The 18,154-nt window shown below is 42.8% G+C and overlaps 1 protein-coding gene across 1 annotated transcript; it reads right to left on the bottom strand.

The window, feature by feature from the left end:
• Nucleotides 1-5,914: 5,914 nt before the first annotated feature.
• On the bottom strand, nt 5,915-11,954 carry LOC311050608 (estrogen-related receptor gamma-like; the record flags this gene model as incomplete). Its single annotated transcript, XM_084064694.1, has 7 exons — nt 5,915-6,159; nt 7,220-7,489; nt 7,728-7,889; nt 8,103-8,216; nt 8,880-8,996; nt 10,907-11,268; nt 11,899-11,954. The coding sequence occupies 7 exons, from the start codon at nt 11,952-11,954 to the stop codon at nt 5,915-5,917; spliced, it is 1,326 nt and encodes a 441-aa protein (XP_083920820.1).
• Between the last annotated feature and the right edge of the window lie 6,200 nt (nt 11,955-18,154).

Raw genomic sequence — 18,154 nt, 5'->3', positions numbered from 1 at the left:
GAGAACTAGTCCGCAGCTGCTTCCACATAGATAACTCAAATCGTGCATATCGACAGGCCTTAAAACTATTGCAAGAGAATTTTGGAGATGACATTAAAGTGACAATGGCCTACATGGAGAAAGCTTTCAATTGGACAAATGTCAAATCTGATGATGGAAAGGCACTGCAGAGCTATGCACTGTATCTGAGAGGTTGCTGCAACGCAATGCAGGAGTTGGAAATAATGAAGGAAATGGATTTACCCACAAACATCAAACTAATCATGTCTAAACTGCCTTTTAGACTAAGAGAAAGATGGAGAACTATAGCTTGTGACATATTGGAGAGAAATGGTCAGCGAGCTAGATTCAGTGATCTCGTAGCCTTTATGGAAAAACAGGCCAAGATACTTTTAGACCCCCTATTCGGCGATATAGGAGAGCACCCCAACAAAAGGGTTGTCAAACCAGCTACAGAGCAAAAACAGCCAAAGTCAAGGAGTTTTGCGACATCAGTAGCCGTTATGACTGATGGTGAAATAAAAATGCGTTCAAATGACAAGCCATCCAAAAGCGACAGCACACCTACCTACGATGCTATATGTGTGTTCTGTGAAGGCAAACACCCCACTATGGATTGCCACAAGTTGAGGACACAGCCACACAATGACAAAGTAGACTTTTTCAAGAAAAAGGGCTTCTGTTTTGGATGCTTGGTCAGGGGCCACATGAGCAAAGACTGCAAGAAAAGGATGACATGTGAGGAATGTCAAGGGAGACATCCCACCATCTTGCATCTGAACAAAGTAGCTATGACACCAAAGGAGGCCTTCATTAGCAATGCTCAAGTCTCAATCAAATCTGGTATAGGAACCGGGGCCGGTAGAGAGTGTGCACTCCCCATTGTGCCGGTTCAAGTGAAGGTCATGAAAGGAAGTAAAAGGGTGTTGGCCTACGCCTTTCTTGATCCGGGGAGCTCTGGGACATTTTGTACAGAAAGACTAAAAAGACAGTTGAACGCAAAAGGACGTAAAACTGAAATACTCCTGCAAACTATGGGACAGGAGAAGACTGTCACCAGTTATGAGTTATCAGGACTGGAGGTAGGCAATTTAGATGGGGACGTTTTTATTAAACTCCCACATGTCTACACCCAGAATTCGATTCCTGTGTCAAAGGAAGACATGGCAACACAGAAAGATCTAGCTAAGTGGTCTTATTTGAAGGATGTCAAGCTGCAGGAACTTGATGCAGATGTTGAACTCCTTATTGGAGTAAATGCCCCGAAAGCACTAGAACCGTGGCAAATCATTAATAGCCAAGATAATGGACCATATGCAGTGAAGACTGTATTTGGATGGACGGTCAATGGACCGCTTGAACCTCGCACCTCTGTAGTGACTTCCGGACAGCCAAAAGTGAAAGTCAATCGGATCTCAGTCACGGTGCTGAAGGACTTCTTAGTACAGCAGTACAACCATGATTTCCCAGAGAAATTATATGAGGAAAATGACATGTCTGCTGAAGACCACAAGTTTATGCAGCTGATGACAAGCTCTGTGACCCATCAGAATGGACACTATTACATGCCGCTTCCACTGCGCAACAGGAACGTGGTTATGCCAAATAATCGCGATATGGCGAAGCAACGTGTTTTGAACCTGATCAGGAAGTTCAAGTCTGATGAAACATATGCATCGGAGTATAAGGCTTTCATGGATGATGTTATCAGAAAGGGCTATGCCGAAAAGGTTCCACATCCAATGCTTCAGCGGGAAGATGGCAAGGTATGGTATATACCCCATCATGCAGTGTACCATAAAAGAAAGAAAACTATTAGGGTAGTATTCGACTGTTCATCAACATACAAAGGTACATCCCTGAACAGTGAACTCATGCAAGGACCTGACCTGGCGAACTTACTAATCGGTGTTCTGCTAAGATTTCGGCAAGAGCCTATCGCCATGATGGCGGACATCGAAGGTATGTTTCATCAGGCACATGTCCATCAGGATGACTTGGACCTCCTGCGGTTCCTGTGGTGGCCGGAAGGTGACGCAACCAAGAACCTAGAGGAGTACCGGATGACTGTTCACCTCTTTGGTGCTATATCCTCACCAACGTGTGCAACCTTTGCTCTGCGCAAAACCGCTGAGGACAACGGGCACAAGTTTGGCGAAGAGGTCAGCCAAACAGTCAAAAGGAACTTTTACGTCGATGACTGTCTCAAGTCTGTCGCGACAGAAAGACAAGCCATTTCCCTCTCTGAAAATCTCAGAGACTTGTGTTCTCAGGGCGGATTCAAGTTGACTAAATGGATTAGCAACAGCCGTGCTGTACTTTCTTCCATTCCCGAGGAGCATAAGGCAAAGCAAATCAAAGAACTGGACTTGGACAGAGAAAAGCTTCCTCTGGAAAGAGCACTCGGAGTACAATGGAATATCGAAAACGACACTTTCACCTTCAAAGTTGCTCTCAAGGACAAACCCCTTACGCGTCGAGGCATCTTATCTGTCGTAAGCTCTGTCTACGACCCCCTGGGATTCCTGTCTCCATTCACCCTGAGAGCTAAGCAGATCCTCCAAGAACTTTGCAAAGCGAAGTGTGGATGGGATGATGTAATTCCTGAGGTGTACGTGACAGCATGGAATAATTGGATTTCTGAGGTGGAGCAACTATCTGAATTCCAAATTGACAGATGTTGGAAGCCAAAGAACTTTGGACAAGTTAAGAACGCCCAACTGCATCATTTCTGTGACGCCAGTGAAAAGGGCTATGGCAGTGTAAGCTACCTTCGATTGACCAATGCAACTGGGAAAGTTCATATTGCGTTCCTAATGGGGAAATCTAGAGTAACACCTTTAAAGCAGATGACTATTCCAAGGTTGGAGCTTGCTGCTGCCACACTCGCAGCCAGAATGGATAGACTGTTGAGGTCGGAACTGGATATTGAATTGGAGCCTTCAGGATTTTGGACAGACAGCGAGGCTGTGCTGAAGTATATCAGAAATGAAGTAAGAAGATTTAACATCTACGTGGCTAACAGAACTTCTTTGATCCGTGAGCTATCGCACAAAGATCAGTGGAGGTTCATCAGATCAAAAGAAAATCCAGCTGACGAAGCCTCACGAGGGTTAACAGCTGAAGCCTTCTTAAAGTCAACAAGATGGATTCATGGACCAGAATTTCTGTTTCAAACAGAAACTGAATGGAGGAAAACTCCTCAAGATCTGGATTACATATCTCCCGATGATCCTGAGGTCAGAAAGGAAATCAGCGTTAACACTCTGAGGGTGGATGACATTAGCCCAACTAGAAGATTCATTGAGTACTACTCATCTTGGAACAGACTCAAGAGAGCTGTAGGTTGGATACTAAAGTTCAAGGAACGCCTACAGAAACTCGGACAAAAAAGGAAAATACTCACACCCCCAGACAAACCGCTCAAACAGCGGCTAAGGCTCAAACAGACCGTAGTCAAGTCACCTAAGGACCAACTGATGGATCAAAATCAAATTACAAGCCTAACAGTCAAGGACTTAGCTGAAGCAGAGAAAACCATCATTTGCTTTGAGCAAGAACGATTCTTTAAACAAGAAAAGGACCTGTTAAAACAAGGAAAGTCATGTACCAAAGCCAGCAGCTCTATCCGTAAGCTAGACCCTATCTTGGATATGGACATCATAAGAGTTGGAGGAAGACTCAATAAGACGGCTATGCCGATGGAAACAAAAAATCCGATCATTCTACCCAAACAGTCCCATATCTCTCAACTCATCTTACACGAAATTCACCAGCAGGTCGGCCACTCAGGAAGAGGTCACATGCTCTCCAGACTCAGGCAGAAATTTTGGATACCTTGTGCAAACTCCTTAGCCAGAAAGGTAAGCAAGAACTGTGTTTTCTGTCGACGCTTCCAAGCCAGACCTGGAGAACAGAAAATGGCAGATCTTCCTTGTGACCGTGCTTCACCAGATGAACCGCCATTCACTCACGTGGGGGTTGATTACTTCGGTCCAATCGAGGTAAAGCGGGGCCGGTCGCAGGTAAAACGCTGGGGAGTGATCTTCACGTGCCTAGTGAGCCGTGCTGTCCACTTAGAGGTGGCAAGCTATCTGGACACTGATTCCTGCATAAACGCCTTAGGCCTACGCAGATTTATCTGTCGAAGGGGACCTGTGTCAAGCTTCAGATCGGATCATGGAACCAACTTTATAGGAGCAAACCGAGAGCTAACAAAGGCCCTAAATGAATTGGATCACACAAAGATACAGAATACAATGCTAAACGAAGGAGTGAGATGGACTTTCAACCCTCCCACTGGAGCCCATCACGGCGGAGTTTGGGAGAGACTGATACGTCTAGTCAAGAAAATCCTTCTTTCAGTCCTCAAGGAACAACGGTTGGATGAAGAGGCTCTACAAACCGCCTTCTGTGAAGTCGAGGCCATTATGAATGACCGCCCGATTACTACGGTAACAAGCGACCCTAATGACCTGGAACCTCTAACTCCAAACCATTTGCTCCTCCTAAAAACAAAACCAGTCATGCCACCAGGACTCTTCCAAAAGGTAGACTTGTACTCCCGCAGACGCTGGAGGCAAGTACAATATATTGCGGACCTTTTTTGGAAGAGATGGACGAACGAGTACCTTCCCCTTATGCAAGAGAGAAGTAAATGGTTGAAACCAAAAAAGAACCTCACCAAAAACGATTTAGTCTTGATCATGGACGATACCTCTCCCAGGAACTCCTGGCTGCTTGGCCGGATTATTGAAACCTTGCCCGGATCAAAAGGTCTTGTGCGAAGTGTGAGGATCAGGACTAAAACAAGTACTTTAGAGAGACCAGTAAATAAGCTGTGTCTTCTCTTAGAAGCTGAACATTGAATAACCTAAGACTGAAGATATGTGCATCTCAAATCTGAAGAGATCAGAATCTTGCACCTACTTCAAGAGATTTAATTTGTTTAGATTTATTGGCTCATTTTTTGTTTTTAAGTAATTGTTTTCCTGGACGGCTAACAATTAGGGGCCGGTATGTTAGAGCCAATTTAGTTATCTATATTTTATTTACTGTTTCGGACACCCGTTGCTGCCCCCCGCTGCTTGAGCTATGCAATAGAACCCACAGGGTGCGGGCACCCCTTGATTAAGGAATGACAGACAGACTGTCGGGAGGACAGTTGGACAGGGGGAAATGTTTGGAGCTAGAGTGAGGACGGCAGCAAACAGTTTTTTGACCACGAATACAACTTGATTTAGAAAGAAGAAATTAGAAAGTTTTTTGTTTGTTACTTTGTACTGGACTGAACTCACATTTATACTGAAATTACACCACACAGCGAAGCCGATCGTTTGATCGTTTTTAAGTTTGTTTTGTTAAAACAACGCTGTTATTACAACTGGACCCTTGAATAAGTGCGTCTCAACTTTAACCGTCTCCGCGCTGGCTGGCGACTTGAAAATAAAGGTAGGACAAGTCTCCGTGACACAATTTATATAGCGCTTTTCTAAATACTCAAAGTCGCTTTACAAAATAATTTACAAAATAAAAACAACTTAATTAGGAAAAGACTAGTTAAGAAAGTAAAAAGAAAAGTAGAATAGGGGGGGTTTATTATGTTTTTTTTCTTCTTTTTTCTTCTTTTTTTTAATACATGTCCTCCAGTAGAACGTTACCCAACAACACACACACACACACACACGGTGGGTATTCAAGGAAAGGAGACAGTCCTCTGAAAAAATACTTCCATATGAAAATAAACTCTAAATACAAATTGTTTAGCTACAGTAGGGTACAGCACGCAGACACGACATGTGTCTGTGTGTGTGTGTCTGTCTGTCTGTCTGTGTGTGTGTGTGTGCGTGCGTGCGTGCGTGCGTGCGTGCGTGCGTGCGTGCGTGCGTGCGTGCGTGCGTGCGTGCGTACGTGTTCATGCTTTGGCCTTCAACATCTCCAGCAGTAGTTTGTGTAGTGGGACACGGTGTTGGTGGTGTAGGCGGAGCAGAGTGACTGCAGCGAGGTCAGCCGTCTGACGGAGCAGTGGGAGGCTCATGAGCAGACGGCCGGCTCGATGTGGATCACACTGGTTCTGCTGGGACTCGTAGTCCTGAAGGGCTTCATGGAGACCATCACAAAACCACTGGACCGAGTCCACACCGTCTACTGGCTCTACATCTACAGCAGAGACAGGGACAGGGAGGATGGGTCAAATAAAGACATGGATAAATAGAGACACTGACAGAAAAGACAAAGACGGTGGGGGAGGCAGGAGACGGTCGAGGTCAGAATCATACACACACACGCAGCTGCATCATTTCAGTTTACTGGAAGAGGAGAAAGGGTGTCTAAACGTATTGATCACAGAGGAGATAATTATTGATATTGATTGATGTCTGGGAACTGAAGCAGGAGACCTTATTGATCAACTACAAACGTGTAATGGTGTCTGAGAGAGAGGCAGTGTGTCTAAACCATAGAACCATTGGATAGATAGTAGATAGTATTTATGCATGTCCAAAATATCACATATTATGATGGTTTTTCATAATTTCACCAGTCACCATAGTGGCGGACTTTACTAGCTTTCCTAACCCAGAAATGATGTAAAAGTCTCAAATCCTACCTATAAGTGCTGCTCTTGGATATCTCACAATTCCTTATTATAACAATGTTTCACCTCAGAACCGTGGCACACTTCTTGCATACTTTCACCAACAGTAGAAGCATTGTTCAGACTTCAACTTGTTTATCTAATTTGGGAATAGCCGGCATGTGTTCACATTTCTGGATTTCTCGTATTATTTAACTTAAGGAATTAAACATGTCCGGGTGCTTGGATGCTATGTCGTCTGCTGCAACAATATACCAACTTTGGGAGAGTTCTGTGGATTTTACTGTGTACACTAGTGGATAGCATCGTTTGGTAGAATTTCTTGCTGTACTATTTTTGGTGAAGTTAGTGTCGAGCAAAAACAGGAAGGGGCCTAGTATAGAGCCCTGGGGAACTCCAGGTTTAAGTGGTTAAAACACATAAAAGGTGTGTGAACACTGCTGCTATACTGCAAGAATAAACAACATGTTTTTTATTTTGTGCACATTTTTTTTTTCTTGTGCACATTGTGCTGCTCTGCGACTAGTCAAAGTCAAGAGACTTTGCTTGAGACTGAAGCTAGGTTGGACGTGATCTCTACAACACTGCCCAAGTGTGTGTGTGTGTGTGTGTGTGTGTGTGTACCAGAGTTAGCAAGTGAGACGGCCCTCAGTACCACCACCTCTTCCTGATTCAGCTTCATGGAGTGGTACTTGCTGGACAGGTGACGTAGTGCTTCGTACAAGTCAGCCATGCCTGTGGCGTGACATTGTTCTTTGTCCAATCGCAAGTTCTCTGCAAAGACAAGCTCCTCCCCTGAGGCCTGGGAGCGCCATGCCACACCCACTAACAGGGCCTCCATCCAACCACTCTGCAGCAGAGATGTCTGATCCACCAATGACAGTTCAGAGAAGCCTGGTGTGTAGGATAGAGCAGAGGTCAATCAACTTTGTCTACAGATGTACTTGTTTGTTTGTTTGTTTGTTAGGCAAAGTGTGAGATGATGTCTTTTCAACCCTGTTTGTTTGTTTGTCTGGGGCTAATCTCAAAAACTGCTGGAACGATCAATACCAAATTTCTTGCACCTGCTGCCAGTAGGTGACAGGGGCAAAAACGTAATCAATCAATCAATCAAAAACAATAAAATGTGTACCTGGTATGTGTTTGGCCCAACCAATCAGAAGTAGCAGCTCGCGGTTCAGGAGGTCGCACAGAGTCAGCAGACACCTCAGGCCGCTATCATTGGTCGATTTGTCCTCATTGGCAGTCAGGGGGGCGGGATCTGTCACCAGCAGCTGAGAGATCACTCTGTTTCCTCGGAGATGGAAAGTAAACATTAATGTATTGTAATGTATTGTAATTGTATTGTAATTGTAATATATATTAACTATTCTATTTAATTTAACTCCAGGTGGTGTGTGTGTGTGTGTGTGTGTGTGTGTGTGTGTGTGTGTGTGTGTGTGTGTGTGTGTGTGTGTGTGTGTGTGTGTGTGTGTGTGTGTGTGTGTGTGTGTACAGTGACACTTACTGTTACTACTGTTAACAGGGTGTGTGTATGGGGCTCCAACGTATGGCCCAAGCTCGGAATTCACCCTCCTCTTGTACCTCTGTCTTCCTCCTCTGACGCGATCCAAACGCACACCTGTGGCAGAACAACACACACTCATTCAACCAAACTGCTGGAGATGTGCGTCCTCACCAGCTTGCTTAAAGGCACTTAACCCATTTTCAACTTAATTTAAAGATGTCATGAAATGGCTTTTTTGTTAACTGGCCACTTCAAGGACGACTTCACCCCTTTTCAACATATCTTCATATAATAGGTCCTCACTAATGCTCATGATAAAATGGTACCATTTTTTTCTAATCAGTCTGTGTCTCAGAGGAGGGCTGTGGACAGTTCAGAAACCCGTCTACCAGTGACATCATCGATGGGGAATCCAAGCTAATAGAAACTGCAGGCTTTGTATTCCTGGAAAGTTGCAATGCAATAATAGATCCCATTGTTCTCGCCTTAATAAAAATCTGATTATTTTTTTTTAAATCTTTTTGGAAAAAAAATCCTGCCTAACGATGATGTCACTGGTAGACGGGTTTCTGGACTGTCCACAGCCCTCCTATGACACACAGACCAAGTAGAATTTTTTTTTATCATTTTATCATGAGCATTAGTGAGGACCTATTATATGAAGATATGTTGAAAAGTGGTGAAGTCGTCCTTTAAGTTGCTAAGTGAAAATGGAAGCATGTAGTCACACAAACATTTGGCTGGGTGGGTGGGTGGGTGGATGGATGGATTACTAACCTTCTCTCATCATACCAGCCTGCAGACATTTGTGGAAGCGACATGCCTGGCAGGCTTTTCTCCTTCTCTTGGTGATCTCACACTGGTCAATCATTGGACAGCTGTACTCGACATTACCTAGGCATGCGCACACAGGAACATGTTTTGTTACTAAACTTCAGCTACAGTTGGCAGAGACAGAGACACAGACAGACAGACAGACAGACAGACAGACAGACAGACAGACAGACAGACAGACAGACAGACAAGACAAGACAGACTTTGTTGTATGTACAAAAACAATAGCAGTTCTACAGGCTCACAATTGTGAGCTTGAGGCTATTTACATTCAGGCATTTCCGTGGCACACCTAGATACTGTATCTACAGAGATGAGTGTTGATCAATGGAAAATTCCAATCTATCCGTATTTGTTGTCGCTGGTCTGTTCTGCATTTGCCTGCCTGGCTAAAATACAGGCGCTGTCTATGGTGCTGAAATACAGTGATGCGTTTGATTCCGGTTTAAACCTGGTCAAAGTCCCAGCTCAAGTCTACAATGTAGACTGTAGTGATTTACATTTAAAAAAAATCGAAGCCTATTTAAAACCCATTTTAATTTCATTTTATAAAAAAAAAGCATATATGTTTGATCACAAATCATTCTAGGGAGACGACATTCTACTCTGTTGGGCCTAAACGGCTCTGATCTTTAAATTCCTTGCTTGATTACAATGATGGTGATCTAGGAAAATGAAACGTCTGAGGTAGGCTAACAGTAAGCTGAACGCCTTACAAAAACGTAAAAAGAAGGGAGGTTAAGTGCTGATGCCACATTAGGACAGCCACAGTTGACAGAATATCTAGCAAGCATCATCAATCAATAGTTAGTAACTGGGTCGCTATTTGCCTTGGAGAGCTGACATATTTATAACTATTTCATACCGTTCAAACCAAATCCATATACGTATAAAGGAACAGATAGATGAACTCACACAGGCTACAGATGTCGCTTCCCTGTCTACCTCAGAGAAGTCCAAATAATAATCACTTGATGATCTATAAACCAATAAACACACACCCAGACTTCACACAGAAATCAATTGACACGACGCCTCCATCTGCCGGGAAACTATAGCAGCCTGCTTTAATTGGCTATTGATTAACATGGTCCATTAATTGAGATTACACACCCCTCAAGTTGGCCTCAATTTGTCACACCCGCTGTATGTCTGTCTCTCTCAACTAAACGTCCGCGCTCGCTTTCGCACGCACGCACGTGCAGTGTGTGTGTGTGTGTGTGGGGGGGGGGGGGGGCGTGCACACCCAACACCAGTGGTGGACAAAGTATGGTTAATGTATACTACTGGATTACTTGCTTAAGTGCTTTTAAAAATACTTAAGTATTCAAAAGTGAAAATGACAGTACATTTTCATTTTCATTTTAATTTCAGTGCATTGCTGTATTGACATTTAGACATTAACAAAATGCAATTATTTTCAATAATTCTATAAACAAATATCAATAGAAATTGTGAAAATAGCAGATCTACAAGCTCATTTGAAATAGGGCTTAAGTGGTTAGGACCCTGAAGCATTCATTTTTCACCATTCCCTCTCTGTAACGACACAGCTAGTGAAGTCAAAAGTACATTATTTGTCTTAAATCATGTAGTGGAGTGAAAGTCATAAGTATTCAAAAATACAAATACTCAAGTAAAGTACAGATAGTCAAAAAAATGTACTTTGCCACCGCAGCCCAACTCTCTCTCTCTCTCTCTCTCTCTCTCTCTCTCTCTCTCTCTCTCTCTCTCTCTCTCTCTCTCTCTCTCTCTTGTTGCATGTTGGAGGTGATGATTTATGTGATGATTCTCTGCCTGTTGGTATGCCTATGCGGCAGAAGCGGACTTCGCGCCGCTCTGCACGGTCACTCTCTCAGAGTGACCGTGCTTCACAGAGTTCAAGTACGCTTCTGACTGCGCGAGAGATAGCTCTCTCACACTATCATGCTCTATCTACTCTATCTCCTCTCTCTATCTCTCTCTCTCACCTTGTATAGTCCTCTTGAAGAAAGCTTTGCAAGCTTCGCAGGAAGCCACGCCGTAGTGGAAACCTGAGGCAAAGTCACCGCAGACCAGACAGAACCTCTTGGTTGCCACCAGGTGGTCATATCTCAGGACAGAGTCCACCTGAGCGGAGAACTGCATCACACTGTTGACACGTTTGTCGATTCTGCTGCTGATAGCACTTGTATCACTGGAGCTGGAGTTGTCCGGAGAGCCAGGGTTGAGGGAGTGAGTTCTGGAGAAGAGGCTGTATGAACTGCAGTCGGACTCGGAGGCTGGGCTGTCGAGAGGGACGGCTGGGTGAGGCGGGCTGAATGACACGGTCCTTTCCAGCGGGAAGCCTGAGCTAGGAGGGCCGATTAAGAGGCATGAGGGCTTGGTGGGAGACGGTACCTCATCACCAGAGCAAGAAAGAACCCATGCTGGTGGAAAGAGTACATTATGCTGAACAGGGTTCAAGTAAACCTGCATATGGTTTATTAACGATCTCTGCTGGCTGGCCAAACACAAACATATGTATGTGTGCGTGTAAGGCATTCCCAATGCAGCTACGCCCAAATATGGAGTGTGTTGTCTAACTTCAATGTGTGGTCATGGCATCAGGTGCAAACTAATCAGTCAGCTCCATATATGGAGTTCTAGAACAATCACTACCATAAATAGAGTTTGGGTTGATATTCGTGACCAAATACGGCACTGGCCGTCCGGAGGACCACGACAACAGAAGGGTGACATAGGTGTGACGGCCGCAAATCGTCCCAAACTCATAGGTGTGAGGGCGGCGTAGCAGCCCGAACTCTAGATGTGTGGACCGAACCTCAAGGAGATATAAAATCAGAAAGTCTATACTGTATGTGTTTTATTCTGGATGAGAGTTTTTACTAAATCACATAATATGAATAACACACAGAAACATGCTAGGCTTCTGACTGGAATAACAGAATAGACAAAGTGATGATAAAGGCTTGCTCCTTACCTTGGTGTGTTGTTGAGTAAGTAGCTGTCAGTCAGACAGAGGTCCTTCAGGTCCATTCTCTTGCTAAGATTGAACCTTGTGTAAAATCTGTCTTCTCCAATGTCTCCTTGTCCTCCCTGTTCTCTCAACACAGAACCAGAAGTGTTTGTAATATCTCACTTCCACAAAATAGAGCAGAGTTGAAGGTGTCTTGGATCTTAAGCACGGTGCATTCAATATAGTCAGTGTGCTTTCAAGCCAGTCAGTGTCCTTTCAAGCCAAAAAAGTATGAATAAAAAACTCTTGCTATCAATACTTGTGACACTGTCACTGTTTTTAAGTTGTTTATGTTATTTTTGTTTATGTTTATTATATTAAGGATTCTTAGGCTGAGGTAAGTCAACGAAATATTCCTAAAGAAAATGTCTTGTTGTTTTCTGTTCAGCGCAACAAACAGAAGAAAACAACCAGCTCTCACCAATACAGATCAGTGTAGACGAGTATAGAGACTGACACTGACAGAGAGAGAGAGAGAGAGAGAGAGAGAGAGAGAGACACACACAGACAGACAGGCTGGCAGAATGAACAACACAGGACTGACTTCTCAGAAGGTTTATATCTGATGGCCTCTGTTATGGAAGGGTGGGACCTTGTGGATCAGCCAATCAGCGAGTGTTGTTTTCCGAGGGATTGACAGCTTGGATCATGTCTATTGATCAGGATGATGACAGATGTAGAACACTGAACTGATGTCTCCTACAAGCCTAACTATCTGACTGTTTAATAACTGTGTGTGTTATTTCGTCATCATTAAGTCTTTAAGTATTGCAATTATATTTCATATTATTGTATTAACTTGTTATTGGTGTACTTTGTGCTGAAAAATTAACCGTTGATTTGGAGGATCTCATCTGTTTCTTTTGGGTTAAATGTGCTTATTTGTAACGTGTTGTTTATGTTTTGTTTTCTCACAAGTAAAAAACAGCTTAATGTGTAACACATTAATCATTATGCAGCATCTTACCTCAAGAACACTGGTTTAATTGTAAGACAGACTACACAGTAAAATCCTCAGTGTTAATCTATCAATTTGTAACTGTGACTGTTAAAATTATCTAACTAAAACTCTACTTACCTGGGATGCTGGTTACAGTAGGCCTAAGTCTTCCCACAAGGGGAACACTTCAATTTAGCTGAGAAAGGGAGAGGAGAAGAACAAGAGATTGGAGGAGTGAGGGAATGAGGGAACACACGCGTGCGCGCACACACAATATTGTGTGTGTGTGTGTGTGTGTGTGTGTGTGTGTGTGTGTGTGTGTGTGTGTGTGTGTGTGTGTGTGTGTGTGTGTGTGTGTGTGTGTGTGTGTGTGTGTACACGTGCACTGTGCGCACTAATCTTGGAATCAGAGGCTTCAGTCGGTGTGCCTTCTTGGAATTATTGTAGGATGTACTGTGTCATAAGAACTAAAGAACTAGGCCTATCTGTCTGTCTGTCTGTCTGTCTATCTGTCTGCCTGTCTCTCTGTCTGTCTGTTTGTCTGTCTGTCTGCATACAAAACATTTAGTCACATGTTATACAGTCACCTGGAGCATTAATGACACCTTTGATAAAGATGTTGAAAAACATCCATAGACAAAAAAGAATCTCCCAAAGGAAATGACTGTTGTAGGCTTTACTTGGGCACCCATAGGGAGAGAGACATTCTGTTTCTCAGATCAGAACACAGTACGTTCTGTTGATCATTTCAGAACTTTATCTGTTCAATCAGTTCCAACTCTCAGGTTGAAGGTGTTGACCTCTCATTCAAACAGACAGTGTATCGCTGGATTACGGCCTGTCAGGCTGTCCTGCAGTGCTAATCTCATCAACACTGTATCAGCAGCCTGCAGCACGCACGCACACACAACTGACCTGTTACTTGTTTGTATTTCAGGGTTGCACTCCCCCTGCTGGTGAGAGACTGAAGAAGGATTCTATTCATGATACTGACAAGATACTGGCGATGACCATGTGTTACGACTCAATGTTGGAACTAGGGGATGAGAGTGTTACATACATGTATATTAATAGAGTCAGGAGGAAAAAGGAAAAGGTTAACCATGGTTGCAAAAACTAGGGATTTATTAAGAAACACAATAATCTTTAACAAAACCACCATAATGAATAAAGGACACCGACAATTTACTCAAGTGGAAGCACGCGCTCCTAAAGAATCACAATTGCCTGTCACTACAGGTAACCAACCACTTACATAAGTAAAACAAACTAGCCTACTAAAGAGAGGCACTGCAGTTACTGTCACTAGAGATATACCTCACACAACTCTCTAGAAGAGAGTTCAGTCACCTGTCAGTACTGTAGGTACTGTAACTCACTACACCAAAAGCTAAAGTAAACTTAGAACACACAGCCTGTCAGCCAGGAGTTGAATCACAGTGCAGCATGTTTCTCAGGCCCTTTTGTACACCAGGCAGTGAGTTGCTGATCTGTTGCACCAGTGCCTAACCTGTCTGTCACTCACTGCACTAGTGTTAACTAGACGCGTCGCAATTCTGGGAAATTGCAAAGTGTGGTTGCGCCGACGCCGGTCGCGGGTCGCAGGCGGCCGCCGGGACGTGAGGGATACGCCGGGAGGATTACCGTCGGAGGCCGCGCGACGTGCGATTCGAATTCGGTGCCGATCGGAACCCGCGTTCGTGACACGTGCCGTTTTGATTTGAGGAAATAGGCCCCTCCCACTAAAGAAACAGGCCCCTCCCACAAATGTAGCGGGCCAATGACATCGTTATGTCACTCCTGAGATCACTTGCTTTTCTTTTTGAGAGAACTGATCCCCCCAAAAATCATGTTTTTGTGTCAAACGGTTACATTTTGCGCATTTGTGGCGCTCCCTATGGGTCAAAGTGGAAATGCTTTTGGGGATTTATTGAGTAAACCATCCTCCCCATGTGATTCAAATTTGGGATTGATTGGACGTTTCGTTCGCGTTTTTAGGCATTTTTTGTAAAACGGGCCCCTCCTGCTAACTTTGGAATCCAATTACGGCCGAACGGTATAGACTATCAAAATTCCGCTTGGATTTATCTATCGCATGGGTCCAGAGATCTTGTGTACCGATTTTTGTGATATTTGGTGCTTTGGTGCGGAAATTTAATGCACTAATAAATCAATATCGGAAAATCTATCCAGACGCAAATGGGCCAAAAGGTAAAGTGGGCTGTTATAGCGCCACCATGTGGCCGACTGGTGTAAATATTTTATTAATAATTTGGCAATAAACTATGAACCTCCCCTCCAAGTATTTTAACTCTAGCCTTTACGGTTTCTGAGAAAAAAATACTTGAATTTGAGTTTTTTCATTTTCCCATTAAAGTGTATGGGGAAATTTAATGCACTAATAAATCAATATCAGTTAAACTATGTAACCAATCTCTTAGCAAACTACAAGCTGTCTATTCCCGGTGAAGCCGGTCATTTTGACATATGGCACGAAATTGGGAAAAATAAACTGTGGGAGAAATAGCGAATACGAAAAAAGTTTATCTAGAATAATAAAGTGGGAAGAGTACTATAGTCTGGTTGCCCTGTTAGGGCAACCACACTAATTACAGCTCTGATAAGAGCTGTAAAAGGTATATAGCACAAATATAGCACATGTGTGCCCTCTGCTGCTCATTAGAGGATATAATCTTTGCTGTCCGGCAGGAACCAGCTAACTCCATTTTTCCGCTCTTGCATTTCCCCCCCCCATAAATCAGTGCTATTGAACACCCTTTACGTCTGTGTGTTGGTAAAAAAAAATGTTGAACCAATGAAAGGTATTAAAAAGTGCTTCTGCCAAAACCAGATAACTCCATTGGATCCTCAAACGTTAAACCAGCAAAGGGGGGTGGAGTTAGCTGTTTTTTGCTGACTCCAGGGTCCACCCCCTTTTGACCTCCAACTTCAGTGTGAGCTTGGAGGTCCATTCAGCTGTTCTTATCAATGATGAACAAAACCTCCTAACTCCATTTTTGTTTTGTTTTTTCATTTCCTGAAAACTGAACATTTTGGAGGACAGCAGAGATATCGGTAGCACTTTACAATAATGACCCGTTATAAAGAATTTATAAACTTTTATAAGTAGTTTGTAGACTATTAACAAATCATTAACAACCTGTTTGTTGACATTTGTAAATGATTACTAAAACCTTTATAACTACAGTTACAAATCATTTTTAAAGTATTAGTAAGTAGTGAACTATTCATGAATAAGCCATTTATATACATCTGTAAAAGATTATTAAATAATTTGTAACGACCCATTATAAAGCATTTATAAACGTTTATAAGCAGTTTGTAGACTATTAACAAATCATTAACAACCTGTTTATTGACATTCGTAAATGATTACTAAAACCTTCATAACTACGGTTACAAATCATCTATAAAGGTATTAGTAACTATTCATGAATAAGCCATGTATAATACATCTGTAAATGATTATTAAATCATTTGTAACTGATGTTACATAATATATACAAGCTATTGGTAGCTTGTTCATGTTTAACATATGCTTTGTTAAACATTCCTAAAGTATCTATAAATCCTTAGTACATGTTATTATGTGCCCTATAGTAAAGTGAAGACAGTTCATCATTTACAACTGTCTGTTAATGTGTTTGTTCATGTTTAACATGCTTTGTAAAACATTCCTAAAATATCTATAAATCCTTTGTACATGTTATTATGTGCCCTACAGTAAAGTGAAGACAGTTCATCATTTATGACTGTCTGTTAATGTGGACTTTCTCCTTACCTGTTGCAAACTACCTGGCTTTCATGAATGCAGACACCAAACAATTACTAGAATTATCATTCATGTTAAGCAAATGATGCGTAAGACATTCGTAAAGAGTATGTAAACCATTTGTGGTGTTAGGGACCAAAAAAGTCACTACAAAGTACTACCAATCAACTCTAAATTGCCTGAAACGTACTCCTAACAGGTTTTTGGGGGGACGATTTTGGCCTCCACACTTAGTGATTATTTCGGATTTAACTTTCGTTTCGGTGGTGACCAACTTTCGTTTCGGTAGTTTGATTACAAAATGTAAGTTGTGTAAAAGATAATCTGACTATACTAAGTTGTTATTTGTTTGTTTAAGTCAGGCTATACTCTACTCAGAGTCATAAGTTTACAAAATGTACTAAAGTACAGTGAACGTCTGTGCGGTTTGTCTTCATCACTGAAAATAACGTACATGTAAACTGATGTCATGTGCAGTGAAGAAACACAACCATTTCACTCCTAATAACACCTATTTGATTTGACATCCTGACTTGCTGCTGGAGCTGAGGCTTGAACCTGTTACCTGCGGCTCACTAGTCAGTGACTCTATCCATTCACCTACAGCTGTTTCCTTGGAATCTGTGGTTCTGAAACGTTTTGTTGTCAACCCCCCAAATTGACATATATTTGGGCAGTGGACCCCAATGTGAAAAGATGTAGTATCAGGGCCCCCCATGAAAAAGATTTATATTTATGCTGTAACACATTTTTTAAAAGTTATTTGTCTTGTTTGTTGTTCAAGTCAAAGCACCAGGAAGGCTGTACTTGTCAGCCATCTGTTAGCTCAATGGGTTGAGACGCAGTATTCATGATCCAGAGGCCATGAGTTCAAATCCCATTGATGTCTTTCCTATGATTCTTTCCTCTGCAGACTGGCTTCCAGAAGATCAACTGAAAACTACCAGGAAGGCTATATTTGTCATCCAACTGTTAGCTCAATGGGTTGAGACGCAGTATACATGATCCAGAGGCCATGAGTTCAAATCCCATTGATGTCTTTCCTATGATTCTTTCCTTTGCAGACTGGCTTCCAGAAGATCAACTGAAAACTACCAGGAAGGCTGTACTTGTCAGCCATCTGTTAGCTCAATGGGTTGAGACGCAGTATTCATGATCCAGAGGCCATGAGTTCAAATCCCATTGATGTCTTTCCTATGATTCTTTCCTTTGCAGACTGGCTTCCAGAAGATCAACTGAAAACTACCAGGAAGGCTGTACTTGTCAGCCATCTGTTAGCTCAATGGGTTGAGACGCAGTATACATGATCCAGAGGCCATGAGTTCAAATCCCACTGGTGTCTTTACTGTGATGCTTTCCTTTGCAGACTAACTTCTAGAAAAACAAGTTAAAACCACCAGGAAACCTGTAACTCTCAGCCAACAGCTTAGCTCAACTGGTAGAGCGTCTGTCCAAAAACATGACTTGACTTGACTTGAGTGGGTTCA

This window comes from Gymnoscopelus microlampas (assembly GCF_963454915.1).
Source record: "Gymnoscopelus microlampas genome assembly, chromosome: 8".
NCBI classification, from domain to species: domain Eukaryota; kingdom Metazoa; phylum Chordata; class Actinopteri; order Myctophiformes; family Myctophidae; genus Gymnoscopelus; species Gymnoscopelus microlampas.
Note: the sequence above shows the minus strand (reverse complement) of the source record. Positions and strands in the feature narration are given on the sequence as shown.